Consider the following 15,406-nt stretch of genomic DNA (forward strand, 5'->3'; position numbering starts at 1 on the left):
GTTATTTCTTTCCAATATTTCTCACCATACTCGTCATAAGTGAATTTAAGTGTTCTTCCTTTCATAAATCAGAATGATAAATCATTCCTCAACTCGTAACTCAAACATTATCAATATGTTAAATAATTAAAGATATTCAATTATAGAATATTTCTACATTTTCCCCTTAAATCCTAATATAATGAAAAAATTAATTTTAAAATAATTAATATTAAAATTTAAAGTTGTATCAATATGCATATAAATATAATTTAATAGTATTCAATATAAAAGAAATTAAATTATTAATTAATTGGGATGCTATTCACTTACCTAAATTTTTCAGAGTTCAAAACTCACCTCTTAACTTCAATCACATTTCTTCTTTTCCAAACACCCTATAAATCATATTAAAATTCTATTAATCCTTCAACCAATACAATAGTTCCTTTTCAACATCATCCCCACTAATATTAAACTATAGTTGATTTGAAACTTTAAAACTAAAGCTTCATTTTAAAATTCCTCATTAGTATTTTGTTAAAACACTAAATATACATAATTTCCAACCCACTCAAAAACTTTCTACCATTCAAATCTTTTATCAACAAACCATCAATCTCCAAGAATTTAAATAATCACATGTTATTAATTTCATAATCAAATTTCCTTTACAACTTCCAAGTTAAGTTCATAGATCAATAACAACCAAGATAAACATACTTCCCATAAGAATTAATAAAATTTGAAAAATATTCAAAATCAAGTACAACTTCCTCTAACAAACATTTTGTTGAACACCTCACATGCGTTGATTCTCAAACTTAAACCAAACCATCTTTTCATCAAGTTTCGTCTCCCAAATTTTCTAACATGACATATTAATGTGTGTGTGTGTGTGTGTGTGTGTGTGTGTAAATCAGGCTTCCAAGTTCCATTTCTTTAATGGGTAAATTGACTTTAATTGAATAAAATTACATCTCATCCTCCACTTTTCTCATGATAGCAATATGAGGAAAGAAACAAATCACAATCTCTGTTAATTAAACATGCAAAGACACGCGAAACAAATAAGGAGTAGGGGAGAAGGGTTGGATGCACTTGAAACAATGATAGAGGTGAAGGAAGAGTGATGGTGTAAGGGAAGAAAATGATCAATAGCTCAAACCTCCTACAACAATAAAGCTCCATTATGCTTCACTACTCACAACTTGACGAAATGAGAGGAGAGGAAAGAAATTTGGCAGCCTCAATTATGTAAAAGGATGAAGAGGTTGATTGAAGTAGAAATAGGGAAGAATGGAGGGATCTTGGAAAACACACAATAATGGCAAATGAACGCCAGCAGCTATCAATCACGGATGGATGAAGCAATGGTAGTTACTCACGCCAATAATGACTGAAAATGGAAGGAAAGAAGGAGAAGGTGCAAAGGAAACAAAAAATTAGAGCACTTCTTTCTCTCTCTTGATAAGTCTGGAATAATTGAAGAAGAGGAGGAAGATATATTTTAGATTTGAAGAAGGGGCAATTCAATAATAATCCATTTGGCCACAATCAAATTAGAACTTGGGACCTAATATGTAAGTTACTTACATGGCTTCCACTACATCAGCTTACCTTCTTGTCATAATTACACCAAGAAATAATATAATTACAATTAAAACACATTATTACATTTTTTTTACTTAAAATTCCTAGGTTATTATATTAGCATCCAAATGGCCCCATATGAGGCTTTATATAGTAGAAAGTGTAGATTGCCTCTTTATTGGACTAAGTTGAATGAAAGAAGCATAATGGGTTCAAATTTGGTAAAACCATAACAAAAATTGATATTGTCAAATAAAAATTTTTAACTGCTCAAAGTAGGTAGAAGAGTTATGTGGATAAGAGGACGAGACCATTAGAGTTTATGGTGGGTGTCCATATGTTTTTGAATGTCATACCTATGACTGAAATTAGGAGGTCTATTCGGGTAAAGAAATTGACTCCCAAATAAATTAAGCCCTTTTAAATTCTAGAAAAGATTAGGCCACTGGCGTATTAAATTGCCTTGCCTCCTCACTTGTTGGGCATATATGATATGTTCCATATTTTACAATTGAAGAAGTACTAACCTAACTCGTCACATATAATTGAATCAGAAGATGTAGAGTTATGTGATAATCTAACTTATAGGGTTAAGTTGGAGCAAATTATGGATGTGAAGAAGAAATAGATGAGAAACAAGACAATTCATCAAGTGAAATTCATTTGAAAGGGAATGACTTTCGGTAATGCTACATGGGACATTAAAGAGAAGATAAAGCAATAGCATTCTTATTTGTACTAAGAAGGTATGATTTTAGTAGGTTGGTTAAATTTTGGGGACAAATTCATAAAAGAAAGAGAGAGTTGTAATATCTTAGAAAATTAAACCCCTATTAACTAGATTAAATGAGGATAAAGTAAATTAATATGGTGTGTGGTCAAAGGGTCCTAATGAATGCTTTGGGTTATGATTTCAGCCTTAGGATTGGGTCTGAAGTAGAGTTGAGACATTGGGACCAAAAGAAAGGAGAAAAAATAAGAGAAAGTGCTTCTGTGCCATATGCCGCAGCGCAAAGCCATATTATTTGACGTATCATATGGTTGTTAAAATTGTGGCAAGTTATGATTATTGAATTGCTACTACCACATAGTTGTGACTTGTGAGTATTATGGTAATGAGCACTATAAATTGATTGTAATATGTATGAAATTTATACACATAAGTGAAATGAAATAAGTGTATTCATATGCTATGGGATTGTATTCATATGTAAATATGTTTAATATTAATTGATAAGCAATTGCATAGATTAGATATACTTTACTTACTGAGTAGTTGTATTCACCCCTCTCTCTTAATATTTTACAAGTTCTATCTCAGGTATCCAAAAGGGAAAAGCTTTGGAGGTTTAGAAATCAATTATTCCTATTATAATTCCTCCATTTTCATTGGTTTATATGTAACTTTAGGATATTGGCAACTAGGGTTATAATTGAATTTATGCTTGCACTAATTTGTTGCATGATTGAGTTTGTTGTATTTTGGGCCTTGAGGTTATATGTATGTTATGTGTTGATTTGTATAAAGCCCAAATTCTAGTGCAAGTATAAGGTTGGAATATCTTACTTATTTTACATGGATATTGATTCAAAGCAAATTTTTGACCTCCCTAGTTGTTTTTTATATTAAGGGGTTAAGGCTTGGAAATGAGATATGGTGATTATTATGTGTATGTGATGTATTGCACAAGTTTTCCTAAGTCTATTGAGCATAGTATAGGTGTCAGTTATAGCTTTGCCACATGTATTTGGGTTTTAGACACTTTTGTGTTGTGAAAAGTGTGAAAAATGGGTAAAATGCATTCAGGTTCTAACTTTTTTATGTAAAATATTTTGAGAGTAAAACCCATACCATTAGCTAGTATCTGTAAGAAGCTTTCTGTGAATACCTAGATTATCTCAATTGGATGTCAGATGGAGAAATAGGGCACATAAAAAATTTGCCCCTTGATAGCGGCAAAATTTGTCAAATTTTGAAATAAATTGCAACTCATGGCATAGCATCGAAGATGCTACGATGCATAAGGATATGTTGTAGTGAACTCCACTAATTTTTACTGAATTGTTATTTTCTTTCAAAATGCACATACTTTAAACATTTTTTGGTGTCCCATGCTTCAGTATTAATACTCTAGTTTGATTTTAGTTTACAAAAATGATATTTAAGTATTCTTTTAAGTATGACAACTTGAAATTCCATTTATGCAAGTATTACAAACTTGGTAATGTATTGGGTTAATCCAGTGATTACCTTAATATTGGTGTTAACTGTGTATTGATAAGAGAGACCTTACATTAACTATTGTTTTCAAAGTTGGGTTATTTTAGGATCCTATTCACTCAAAAGTATTTATAATTAATCTTTTGTAGTTTTAAATAGTTAAGGTTGATCATATCATTCTTTGTTAAGTCTCTAAATTAATTGAATGGTTTTTATGGTTAGGAAACTATATGGCTAATGACGTTGGACACATTACATTTATCTATGACCAAGGCTTGGAAGTCATGTTCGTACTCATGCAAACTCTTTGATGTAATGAAAGTAGTAGCAAACCTGGTCACTCTCGAATGCACAATTCTTTCCAACCATCTCTTCTCCTAAATCATGACAAAAAAGTTATATGATAATACATAAAAATAGTAATATTTGATGCTTTTGTTGCAAGGTCAAATACATCAGGCATGCTTGTAATATCTTACAAAATAAGATTCAAATAGTGAGGACCATAGGGTGACTAATAAATATGATTATTTCACAAATCAACTTGCTAGTAGTTGCATAATTGGCTACATTATCAATTACTACATGCATTATATTTTCAAGGCCAACCTACTTTATAACTTTACATAACAATGAAAAGAAATTCTTGGCATCTTTGATTATATGTGAAGCATCAATATATTTTATGAAAACCCAAACTAATAGGAGAATAAGCAAGAAAATTTATCAACACTCGTTGCCTTTCACAGTCCAACCATCAGCCATGAGTTTGCAGCCATTTTCTTTCCTAATGGCTCAATGGCTTTCAATAAACAATTGACATTCTTTTTTGCAATTAGGCAAAAAATTAACCCTTAACTCTTCAAATGAAAACCTAGGCTAATAGTAGCAATTGCATCCAAATCCAATTAAAAGTAAGGACAATTAACATCATTAAATAGAATGCAATTCATATATAGCTACTTAGCAGCTACCATCTTAGCTTTATATTGGGCTACTTTAGATGACAATGCACTCTTATGGCCTAGTTGAGAGCCAAGTATTGTGCTTGGGGCAAAATAATTGCCACCACTAATAGTTTTTCCTTCTTTTCAATGCAATAATACTAGAACTTGCCTTCTTAGTTTGATTACTTAGCTTTGGATTTGGAGTAAATACTTCACATTATGGGTTATCAACATGCTCTTCAAGCACACAATAATGATCAACCTTCCTCTTATTTGCCAATGAAACTTCTTTCAAAGATGGTATCATCCTATAGTGAACATCATGTGAAAACTTAACATACAAGAAGTTATATTTCTCGAAACACTTACAATATGTTGCTTCATCCTATTTATCCCACCTTCTCTAAATGACAACAAGCAATGAAGGCAAGTATACACACAAGTTCTTCTATCTTTTTTAAATGCAATATACTCCCATGTAGGATCAGTCTTTACCTAAAGAGATGGTATGTAGATGATACTTGAAGGATAGAGGTATTACTATTAGAACCAACAACAGTTTGTGGGGTAGAACTAGTATTTGGAATAGTTAGACGCATTATTTGGAGTAGAACTAAGAGTACTAGTGGCAAGACTTGGATTATTAACTTACACATTGGGGCTAGAGTAGGGGCATCCATATCTATAAAATAAATGTAAGATTAATCAAAATTTACAAAATCATAATTAGCATTATGCACCGAAACCATTAAATAATAGAAGATAGAGCTTTGACTTGTTAACCAAAAGGTAGACAAGACACACTTACTAGAGGGATGAGGAAGATAGAGATATGAGATAGAGGAAGATGGAGCTACAAGACTAAGGATGAGTAAATGATCACAAGCATGACTGCATGATTATGATGAAGACGGCTAGAAGAAATTGAGGAAGACTATAAGAAGAAACTTGCAACAAAAGATAGTCACGAGCAAAACTAAGATGATGTTGATGAGATTGAGGAATAGAGCACGAGTGCAATGAGATTGAGGAAGATGGTTGAACAAGATGAGGGATTAGGGTTTGGGATCGACCACAAGAGCCAAGAGGCTCAGGGTTAAGATTCGATTTGCGTGAGCTTTTTTTCCCTTTTGTTTTCCCAAGATGGGAGAAAATACAAAAATGACATCATATTATGAAATTAGGGGGAAGAAAAAAAAAAGAAAATCATTTGGACTGTTTGAATTGTCAGTTTTGATTAGTTTACATCCACTGTAGATGATTCAAAAGTTATTCTCTCACTTACATAACATTAGTCTTTTGTATGGTTTTCCGTAACATTTTATTTAAAAAAAAAAGGTCATTCCCTCTTTCCTTGATTATGCATCACTTTTGGATTGATTACCTGACTAGTTTTCAATTAATAAGGTCGAACCGGCATTTGTAGATTGTTCAGATATTTTTCCGAGCTTGTTGTTGCCCACGTGACTTCATCGGCTGTGGCCCACTTCGCTGCCCATTGAAGTTATTGTCACCTTCCAAAACATCAGTAAATCGTAATCCCTGTGCAATCAACCCACATCCGATCCTAGTGTCGCTACTAGTTCGTATTTTCAAGCTAAGTTGACTAATTAGCTTTTGTCCAAAAAGGAAAAACCACATGGCTTTTCATTTGGATGGTTCTAGTTGTCAGACGTCTGGCCCCCTGTCGTTGAAATTATTGTTATGAGAAATTAAAGCTGCCCAGTAGGCAGGTTACGTCCATGGCTTTCATTCATCCAACAACGGGTAACAGCGTTGACACGTTCTCAATAATTGTACGTTCTATTTTTCAACGTGATCCACATCCGATTTACAAAATAGGAAAGGTAATGAACATGTTTTTTATTCTTTTATTATAACCCATTTATACCCTTATAATTACATATTTTTGTGCTGTCCAAATCAGACCACAAAACAATAATTCACCAAAAATACAGGGATAATGAAGTTTTTAATTTTTTAAATTTATCTTAATTATTAATTTAATCTATTAAATTTAATTTTTATTATTTAAATAGGAGGTAATAATATTCAAATTTTTTGACTTGACAGCGAAATATTGATAACAACCTTTTAGATTAATAAAAATAATATGTAATTATTTAGGCAAAAAATAGACACAAAAATAAAAAAAAAACACAGGGCAATGGACTAACTTAATAAAAATTAAACAAATTTGAGAGTTGAATTGTTCTAATTCAATTACATATATATGTCAAGTCATCAAAATACTTTACACATTAAATTAATTTGAGAGTAAAATTATTTTTTAAAACTTAGAGGACTAATATCATATTTTAAGAAAATATAAGGGTCCAAATTGATAAAAAATAAACTTAAAGAACCAAATCGATAATTAATTTAAAATGAGAGACTAAAAATTTTATCACCTCAAAAATTTATAACAATTTCAATTTGAAAAGGAAAGATGGGGCAAAAATAAGAACAAAAGTCAACAAAGAAACAAAACTTCGGTCTGAAAACGTCATTTTAGTAATATCCACAACAGGAATTGAAGCAAGTCCTTAAATTTATATAGGAGATTTATATATAAGATAATATTTAAAAGAAGAAAATATGTACACCACACCATTGCGTGTTGGGAATTTATTACTTTAATTTACTGTGCTAATTAGAACATTGTAATAGTTACTAAGAAAATGAAATGAGAATAAGAATTCTTACCAAAATATGTTTAATAATTAGTTTCTTGTTTGACAATAGAATCTCATTCTCGAGGATTTAATTATACATGGGAGTGGGATTCCACCACACAACACAACACAACCACCAAAGGATTGGCCTCTCTCTGATGGAATGAGATTTTAATGGACCCATGCTCTTTAATTGTGCACTTCATGGTATACTTTTAGCATCATTGACGCAACGGTCCTTTTTAACAATATTATTTTAGTGCTTCCTTTTGGAAAAAAAAACTTTAAATTTTGTTGAGTTCAATTGAAAAATATTAAAAAAATAAAAACAAAGGTTAAATATTAATTTTTTCCCTAAATATTTTTTGAGGTGCATTGGGCATTTTATACTAAAAAGTGAGGCAATATTCCTCTCTAATTTTTTTTAAAGAGCAAACTTGTTCTTCTGTCAAAGACATGTTATCTTCTTTGTTATCTTTGCTAAAGTGGAATAATTGTGAGACTCAAATATAATGACAATAAGACATTATAACCCATTTTGACCATTTAATATGGGCCAAAGGGGCTGAAAGTGGCAATGGCAACTTGCCTATTTTAATAGGGAAATCATGGCAAAAGGGGTCAAAATATTTTTCTATAATTGTTCGTGAGCCCCACAACTATTTTACCTCAACAAATAATAGAGAAGGGAATGGATCTATGAGGAAAGGGCGATTTACTCAAAAAAAAAATTATTTAGAGAAGATATTGCCCTAGCCTTCAATGTAGAGTGCCTAGCACTCCTTTAAAAAAATTAGGGAGAAAAATAGCTTTTAATCCAGAAAACAATGTTGAAAAGGTTCAATAAAATTAAATAATAAATAAAGATTCAAAAAAAGTTATAAAGAATCTGAAATAAACCACGTGCATTTTATAACTCATATGGACTTTTTAAAAAGTTGATTTGAAACTTTTATTATAAAAGTTTACTCACTTTCCTTAATCTAATAACCTGTTTTAATTATCGTGCTCGCTATAAAACAAAATTTTGTAATTAAATGAAAGATAATTGTTTTGATAATTTAACTATTTATAAGAAGTAAATTATAGTTTATAATTATAAGATATAAACAAATTTATTCAATTAAGAATAAAATAGATTAATTTAAATAAATAACAAGCATTCATTATTATAACAGTATACATTTTTAGCATTGAAGTGATCTTATTTATTTGATATTATTATATTTTAGGATTGATTATTTAATTTATTTTCTCAAAGCATGATTGTATCCAATACGGGAGGATTTGACTCGGATACTTCTGATATTTTATGTTTATTTCATGGCGCAGATGGGTAAGGTACTATAGAGTAGAAAATTCAAGGTAGATGTGAAATTAAAATTTTAAATTAATTAAATTAATAATTTCATTTTTGATACGTATATATACTTTTTTTTATTTCTCAAAAGTATTCCCATAGTCGAAAATTATGAAATTAATCTCTCCAAAATTTGAGTACCATTTAAAGAGTTATTCTCTTTTAAGTGATATGGTCTCTATACACCTTCAGGAATCAAACTTTGAGATGATGATTAAAGAGCTCAAACTACTATCATATATGTCACATCCACTTGGTTGATACATACATACATACATACATACATACATATATATATATATATATATGCACACTTATTACATAAAGAATTTGTTATCTCACACGCATACACATATTATGCTAGCAGTATGTATGTATATATGTATTTATTAAAACGTGTATAAATTAGACTAATTTATTAGAAATTACGTATTAATTACTTGACGTGTTTAAATACATATCCAATAAACTTAAATAAGAAGCCAATTATTTATTAATGGACATTTGGCTTTTCATATGTCATTGTTTTTAATTTTTTTCTGGAATGATGAAACTTTTAATCTCTTAAATTTATCTCAATTATTGATTTGATCCCTAAAATTTAATCTTTATCAATTAATTAAGTTTCTAAAATTTTACAATCATACACAATCGGTTTAATTTGAAGGAAAAAAAATAGTATCATAAGGAGTAATTATATATAGTTACGAAAACTTTAAAAACTTAATCAATGAAAATTAAAAATTGAAGGACCAAACAAATAATTGAAGCAAACTTAGAACACTATAAATTTCATTACCAGTTCACCACTAATTAATTTTGGCATGATATAATTAATAATAGGAATACATTATTAATCACATTTTTCATTATTTCTTTGTCCTGTGGTGTCGGTGACATACGGGGCAGGGTATTATATATATGGAGAGAAACCAAAGGTTTGGCTCATGCACTACATAGAGAGAGAGAGAGAGAGAGAGAGAGTCCTACACCAAATACTCTATTAGTCCCTCAACACATAACACTTTGTCACAACAAGCTAAGACATGCAGGTTGAGCAAGTACTTCACATGAACAAAGGAGCAGGCGACACTAGCTATGCTATGAACTCAGCCGTTCAGGTTCATTTCATTTCCTCAACTCTCAGTCTACTAACACAAACCTTTCCTTTCTTGCTATAATTAAACTTGTGCTTGTGCACGTGTGTGGGTATTGCATGTTTGGATATGTGTGTGTCTCTCTGTGCTGTCAATTACGGCAAGCTGTCTCAGTGGCCGTTACCTCTCTTGCTTGAAAGAAATCCTAAGTTCAGACATAGTATTGATATATTTGTGTGCGTGCACGCATAGTTGTGCGAGTATTCTTTTCCTATAGGGAATAATAGCTAAGTTATGGGGTAAAATTTTTAAAATTATATTTTTACTATTTTTATGAATTTTCCCTCATAATTTTTCCTTCATATTTTCTTCCCACTTTTCCTCCAACTAGGCTTTGTTTGGATGAAGCGAGAAGAGGCAAGAAAATTATGAGGAGACATTTTTAAAAATAGTAATTTTTTTTTTTACTATTTTTGATTAGAATTTTTCTTTGTAATTTCATTTAATCTCTATTTTTCTCCCTATCCAAACAAAAAGGTTAAAGTTTAAGTTAAAAAAAAGTTCATTTCATTACCTTCAACCCATAAACCTCTATTCTTCCAAACATTCATAATGATACAAATAATAAATTGTAAGTAAATGTTGCATGTAGAACACCATTATCTCTGTGTCCATGGCTGCAACAAAGGAAGCCATTGTAGAAACCGTGTGCTCCAATTGGACAGACAACATGGGCATCGCCGACCTGGGCTGCTCCTCCGGACCCAACGCCTTGATGGTCATCTCTGACATACTCGACACGGTGTGCGCCACCACGCGTCAGCTCGGGAGACCATCGCTGGAGTTGAAGGTGTATTTGAATGACCTGTACACGAATGACTTCAACAACATCTTCGCCTCATTGCCAAGTTTCTATAGAAAACTGAGGCGAGAGAAAGGAAGCGAGTTGGGGCGATGTTTTATTTTTGGCGTGCCTGGCTCTTTTTACTGTCCACTCTTCCCATCTAATAGTCTTCACTTTGTTCACTCTTCTTCTAGCCTCCATTGGCTTTCTCAGGTACGTCAAATTGATCTCCGCAATTATTTTTATAATACTTTGATTTATATACATGGATCAGAATCCTCTAAAGTTCGCTTTCGAAAGATTTCTGAATTTGAGAGAATGTGATTAAATGAACATGCATGATTTTACCACATGCTAAATGAAATCACGTACTTTAAGCTTTAGTAGTTTAAATGTACTCCCCAATCCTTGTTTATAAGACATTTTTTAAGATGATTTGACCTTCTAAAATATAAGATACTTTAACAAAAATAAAGTTTCATTTACTATACTAATTCCATTAATACTACCAGTTTATCCTTATTATGTTTTTCTCTCTATTTATTTAATGTTTTCCTAATTAATAAAGTTCCATTAAAATGAAGGATAATTTTAAAAATTTATATTTATATTTTTTTAAAAAATTAAGATTATAAAGTCTATTCAATAAATTAATATATGTAATTTTTCCAAAAAGTATATTGTAAATTGAGCTTGATGGACTGTAATATGTGGTGCCAAATACTTTCAATTTTTTCCTCCATTTTTCATATAGATTGTACATGGATATTGCTTTGTGTTCATATTGCTGCATGTGAATTGAAATCAAATGCATCTATCGTCACTTGATTTATTCCACAACTCAAATGCTTTCAAAATTCAGGAAATTTTAGATGATTTTGATTAATCTTATACAAATAATCTTAATCAACGTTTTCTAAAAAAATTATTTAATCATGGAATCTAAACATGCATGATACATACATACATACATACATACATATCTAAAACTAGGATCCATAGTTTTTTTTTTTTTTTGAAATGACTAAAGTGAGTGGAAGAGGAGGCTTGCAAGTGTTTCAAGTTACGTTAACGTCAAAATTTGAGAAAATCATGAGGGCTTTCAGATATGTCTTTGGTCAATGCACAAGCAACTGTAGTCACAGTACCCAATCCTAATTCCTAAGAGCTACAATACTATGTTCTGTGGTCCTAACTCTTACCAGAAGTCCCGTGTGTGGAAATTAGGCCTAACTGTTACGTGTGGTCCCAATCCACTGAATTTCTTATCCACTCACTCCCTCCCTCTCGCACATCCACACAAGCACTTGCTCAAATTAACAAATTATTCTCTCTATTTTAAAAATATTTGTCGTTTTAAAAGGAAAAAATTGCTTCATATAATTTTTCTTTTCAAAATGCTTCATATTTTATCCTTTGAGATATTAAAATTACTATTAGTTGCATGTCTTAATCTGTTTTAAAGTAAATCATATTTTTACACATTAATTGTACTTTTTAATATGTATGCAATCATTTTCAAAGATAAAAGTTTTGAAACAGAAAGAATAAAAGGCACAATGGAAAGAAAGTACATTTTCATTGTTTGAGAGTGAAAAAGGAATTTGAATATAATAAATAGCACAAATTCACTCACGCAAGAAGTGTCTCACATACATTATAAGATATATAACAGCTATTCAATTTAAGTGCAAAGATTTAATCTAACAACTGTAAGAAATTTTGTCATATAATACTTATAAAATATCAAATTTCAAATTTTTAAAGGAGATGGCATATGTGAGGACTATTCTAATTAATCACAAGGGTTGTTTAGAATTTTTAAAGGGAAAAGTATCTTGATATTTTTTTTAAAATATTAATGAAATTCAATAACTATTATTGGGATGCTCATTAAGTGAGTAAATTTATGCCAATCATCAAATTCAAATCTGAGTGAAAGACAAGCTAATATATTATTATAAGAAGAAATTAAATTTAGGAAACATTATTGAGAAGTCCCATAACAAGATTTCAATTATGTTAAAGTCCCATAAAATGTATAAATTGCCACTAAGTCCCAAGTTCTGTCCAATTAAAACTTGACAAAGAAAATGGCAACTTGATATTAAACTCATATCCAAGTTGTCATTTTCTTTTTTGCCAAGTTCGAGACTTGCAACTATTTTGTACATGTCATGGGACTTCTTGATACGTAAAATCCTTACAAAATCCTGTGAAGTGATTTTCCCTTAAATTTACTAGACATGGTCCATGTCACATGGAAAAAGGAATAAAAGAGTAAACCTCTGTTGGCATGAGTTAAAAAAAAGAAGAAGAAGAAGTCTGTTGTTGTAGTTTGTAAATAATATTATAATAAAAGTGAAAAAAATGGATGCATGCAGGTTCCTGCTGGGTTGGATGGAGGGGGATTGGTGAACAAGGGAAAGATTTACATATCAGAGAGCAGTCCAAGGAGCGTGGTGGAAGCGTATTCAAGACAGTTCCAGAATGACTTTACAGTGTTCCTCAAGTCTCGTTCTCGTGAGATGGTTCGTGGAGGACGGATGGTCCTTTCCCTCATTGGTAGAGACTCCATCGACCCCACCACTCCCCACAGTTGCTACCAGTGGGAGCTCCTGGCCCAAGCCCTCATGTCCCTTGTCTCCCAAGTACGTCTTTCCTTTTTCTCTTATCTCTAGCTCTCACCTAATTCAAAAGTGAGTGAACTTAATTGATATGAAAAGTATCATGTCAGATCAGGTACACCCAGATGATCAATTCAAAATCACTCAGGTTGTTGTTCATAACATCCAAATCCATTAGCTTTTCTAACTTGAGAAAATTAAAGAGAAAAGAAAAGTATAAGAGAGAATTACCTTTACCAATTGCTTTTCTTTTTTTTTTTTTTAACATTTTCCCTTCATCCAAACCAAAATTAATCTTTGTTGCTGTAATCATAGCAGCTTATCTAATTTTCAGATTTCAAATAATGTGATACACACAAGTTTCTAAGCAAAATCAATGCGAGATTTATTTTTGAACTTCAAATAGTCTGTAATTATGGGCTTTAAACATTATCTTCACATTTATTCCTAGACAACAAAACTAGATTCTAATGCCACTTACTGAGGACAGAGAGCAAAAACTTTAAAGGAGGGAAGGTAATGATGGATAAAGGAGATACCCTATTTTAACTCAAAATCTTAAAATTAAAGTTACAGCCCATGGGTCATTTCATGTATGTTTTTATATTTTTTTTATTAAACCCAACTTATACTTCTATTTAATTAAATTTACTTATATTTGAATATCCTAACAAGTAGTACATCTGGTTCAAAATACAGATGTATATAGATTGACTCACAAACTTGGCTTACCTACAAAGATCAAGCTCATGGGTCTTCCATGTTTATATATTTCTTACTAAACTTAACTTTAACAAATACGAAATTTTCCAACTCAATTTAAATTTATTTACATTTGCACATCCTAACAAGCACCCTTTCTTGAAAAAGCACCACAACATAGACTTACACACACACACACACGCACACACTTGACTTGATTACCTGGTAACTATAAATTAATATACGGTGAACATGCAGGGTTTAATTGAAGAGGAGAAGGTGGATTCATTTGATGCTCCCTACTATGCTCCGTGCATGCAAGAGTTAAAATTAGCAGTTCTGAAGGAAGGATCATTCATGGTGGAGAAAGAGAAGGCATGTGAGATCGACTGGGATGGCGGAGATCAGGCGGTGGAGGCGGCGGGGCACTGGGAGGCGCTGGGAACGATGACGAGAGGAGAGCGAGTGGCTCGCACCGTAAGGGCGGTGGTTGAGTCCATGCTGGAATCCCAATTCGGAAGCCACGTCATGGACAAGCTGTTCCAAGTCTACACTGAGCTTGTGGACCACTATCTGTCGCGCACCTCCGCCAAATACACCAACTTGGTTGTGTCCCTTGTCAAGCGCTCCTGACTTCGTGCGTACCTCTCGTTACTTCCCTATTTCTCGACCAACCAATTCCGCCCAATATCTCTATCTCTCTACTGTGTAGCGTCCTTATTTCAAACGTTGTAATCTTTGCTTCTAGTACTGTTTAATAATGCGCGCTCTTATATGTCATGCATGTTGGGAAGTGCATGCTTTAACTTCAAGTGGTCCATAATTGTGCCTGCATTATTACACATCTTAGCTTGTGGGTTTGCAGTATGTGATGTATATGTGTGTAGAGGGAGTTAGATTTGATAATTATACTTAATACAGACATTAAATATCTGTACTATCTGAATCATTAAAATTCAGATCAATGGTTATAAATGTATATTTACTTAAAATTAATAAATAAGTAAATTTATCCGAATCATTGATTTATATTTTAATGATTTAGATGGTATAAGTACTCAATGCCTATATTAAGTACAGTCACTAAATTCAAGTCCATGTGTAGACTGTGTGTAGGAGTATCATTATCAAATGTAAGGAAAAAAAATTGTGAATCCTAGGAAGTAACGATGGGGATATATATGGGAAGGTGGGGCTAATTTGTATCATTTATAAGAAGGCAATAATTAAAGATGAATGAGAATGATTTCTGGTTTCTTTTCTTTTCCTTCTTTTTTTTTGAAAAATAACAAAACAATAGCTCCAAAATATCCAAGGGACAATTAAATATCATGAGATTTGATACTTATTGTTTAGTCCTC

The 15,406-nt window shown here is 31.7% G+C and overlaps 1 protein-coding gene across 1 annotated transcript; it reads left to right on the top strand.

The window, feature by feature from the left end:
* The first annotated feature begins 9,756 nt into the window (after positions 1–9,756).
* Positions 9,757–15,063, top strand: LOC129298369 (probable jasmonic acid carboxyl methyltransferase 2). The gene is made up of 4 exons (XM_054936773.1): positions 9,757–9,896; positions 10,525–10,929; positions 13,101–13,367; positions 14,304–15,063. The coding sequence occupies exons 1-4, from the start codon at positions 9,822–9,824 to the stop codon at positions 14,676–14,678; spliced, it is 1,122 nt and encodes a 373-aa protein (XP_054792748.1). The 5' UTR covers positions 9,757–9,821; the 3' UTR covers positions 14,679–15,063.
* The last annotated feature ends 343 nt before the right edge of the window (positions 15,064–15,406 follow it).

This window comes from Prosopis cineraria, unplaced genomic scaffold (assembly GCF_029017545.1).
Source record: "Prosopis cineraria cultivar Desert tree isolate PC_DT_omini unplaced genomic scaffold, ASM2901754v1 PC2, whole genome shotgun sequence".
Taxonomy (NCBI): Eukaryota; Viridiplantae; Streptophyta; class Magnoliopsida; order Fabales; family Fabaceae; genus Prosopis; species Prosopis cineraria.

Coding starts and splice junctions, on each gene's coding strand:
- LOC129298369 (XM_054936773.1), top strand. CDS start 9,822: ATGCAGGTTGAGCAAGTACTTCACATGAACAAAGGAGCAGGCGACACT. Junction 9,897..10,524: donor CTATGAACTCAGCCGTTCAG/GTTCATTTCATT, acceptor TGTTGCATGTAG/AACACCATTATCTCTGTGTC. Junction 13,368..14,303: donor TCATGTCCCTTGTCTCCCAA/GTACGTCTTTCC, acceptor GTGAACATGCAG/GGTTTAATTGAAGAGGAGAA.